This window comes from Myotis brandtii, unplaced genomic scaffold (genome assembly GCF_000412655.1).
Source record: "Myotis brandtii unplaced genomic scaffold, ASM41265v1 scaffold6945, whole genome shotgun sequence".
Taxonomy (NCBI): domain Eukaryota; kingdom Metazoa; phylum Chordata; class Mammalia; order Chiroptera; family Vespertilionidae; genus Myotis; species Myotis brandtii.
Genome location: NW_005370714.1, coordinates 30,242 through 32,411, shown reverse-complemented (window position 1 = coordinate 32,411; position 2,170 = coordinate 30,242). Strand labels below are relative to the sequence as shown.

At 38.6% G+C, this 2,170-nt stretch overlaps 1 protein-coding gene across 1 annotated transcript in view; it reads left to right on the top strand.

Annotated features, from left to right (window-relative positions):
* Positions 1–1,797, top strand: part of SPTA1 (spectrin, alpha, erythrocytic 1) — a gene marked incomplete at its 5' end in the record, with an annotated part of 71,114 nt that extends 69,317 nt beyond the window's left edge. The window contains one exon of the mRNA XM_005881943.2: positions 1,425–1,797. Within this exon, the coding sequence (XP_005882005.2) occupies positions 1,425–1,550 (126 nt within the window). The remainder of the gene's footprint in view (positions 1–1,424) is intronic.
* Positions 1,798–2,170: the final 373 nt, after the last annotated feature.

Genomic DNA, 2,170 nt, shown 5'->3' with positions numbered 1-2,170 from the left:
AGACTGTGAGAGGGCGCAGGCTGGGCTGAAGGACCCCCCCCCCCTCCAGTGCATGAATTTTCATTCACCAGGCCTCTAATAGAATATAACAATGAAAAAGTACAGTATATGCAAAACTGTTCTTAAATGTCTAAATTGCCTGATTATTAGTTACCAAAAATAGTTACAGTTAAAAAGAAACAGAACCTAACAAGCCATCAAAATCAGTATTATTTAATGTCACACTTACCAAGTATGGAGACTATTTTTTAAAAGGTGTGCTTGTAATAACCAAAGTCAAAGGTGAGCAGGTTCCATTCCCCTCCCAACACATGCCAAGGCCCAAACCAGATTATTAGACAAATTATGGGTCAGGAAATGTTCTTTTAGACAAGGGTCCATTAGCACCATCTTATAAAAGAGAGTGGGTACTATAAAGGCTAGAGAAGTTAATATTTATCCGAAGAATCAACAAAATGCCCTAAGAAGATGGCACTGTCAGAGTTAATACAGCTTCTTCTGAAATCAATTTTGGCCACCTGTGCACCCAAGCAAAAAATGGTAATATTGGAATCAGCATAGATAATTTATAAATATTCAACTTATAATATTATAACAATTGGAACTTGGATCAAATTTACCTCTTCACTTCAGTGTTAAGTTCCTTATAATGTATACTGATCTTTTCTTGACCGTCTATTTACTTACCATAAAATGGAATCCCTGACTATTCTTACTAATTATCTTCTATGCAACCCATAGTTTGGAGCTGGCCTCTGAGCCCCAGCCATATGGTTGTATCTGGGACTGCCCCCCCCCCCCCCCGCTTTGTTTTTCTCTAGATATCATCTGCTTTGGTCACCATTTAATGTTGTTATCAAAATGCAGAGTCAACCTCTAATGCAGCGGTTCTCAACCTGTGGGTCGCGACCCCTTTGGCGGTCGAACGACCCTTTCACAGGGGTTGCCTAAGACCATCCTGCATTTCAGATATTTACATTACGATTCATAACAGTAGCAACATTACAGTTAGGAAGTAGCCACGAAAATAATTTTATGGTTGGGTCACAACATGAGGAACTGTATTTAAAGGGCCAGAAGGTTGAAAACCACTGTGAGTCTAATGACTATCAGGGTCAATCCCAAACCTGAAACTCATTTTCAAGAATGCTTTTTATCCCATTTATTTAATAAGTCAAATTTAGGGAATGGGATAAGAAGCGTAGTCAAAGTGACATGGAACTCTTCAGGTAACAGCTAACTTGAAGAGAATGTTGGTTTTATTCATTAGAAATTATGAATTAATGTGAAAGGTATGTGATATGAACAGTGCTGGCTTTTTCTTCTAAAGTTCCTCCACTCGCTGAGTTTAGGGAATATTGGAATCCCAAGGAACCAGCTATTTTGAATTCTTATTACTGCATCTTTTTCCTCTTATGTTTCAGGCTCTAACACCAGAACAAGTGTCCTTCTGTGCCTCACATATGCAGCAATACGTGGACCCACGGGGCCGGAGCCACCCTGCTGGCTATGACTATGTTGGCTTCACCAATTCCTTCTTTGGCAACTGATAAGCGACTCTTACTAGATCACATAAAATCTTAGTTATGGAATTATTGGGGAATGAAAGAGGTGAATATAGAGGGTAGAAAGATAGTAGTGTGTGTGTATTACATTTATTGTAGGACCTGAAAGAGAAACAACCTTGGGAGCTATAAGGCATTCGTAGAGTTGGAGAAGAGGAGACCAGGGGCGTATTTTGCATGAAACTAATTAAACCAACTGATGGGTGCCAAGTTCTCTCTTTTCTAAAAAAAATAAAAAATAAAAATAAATTAAATTTATTAGGGTGCCTTTGGTTAATAAAATCATATAAATTTCAAGTATACAATTCTATGAGACAACACTTGTATATTGCATTGTAAACCCACTACCCAAAGTAAAATTTTCTTGCATCACCAAACATTGACCCCTTTTACCTTTTACAATTTCCCTCCCACTTCCTTCTGGTAACCACAATACTGTTGTCTGTATCTATGAGTTTTTGTTTCATTTTCATGTTTTTTCATTTCTTTTTTCAATGCATCTTTATTGTTGAAAGAATTGCAGATGTGCCCCTTCCTTCCCCATTGACCGCCTCCACCCTGCACTCACCCCTCCCAGGCCTTCACCACACTATTGTCTGTGTCCA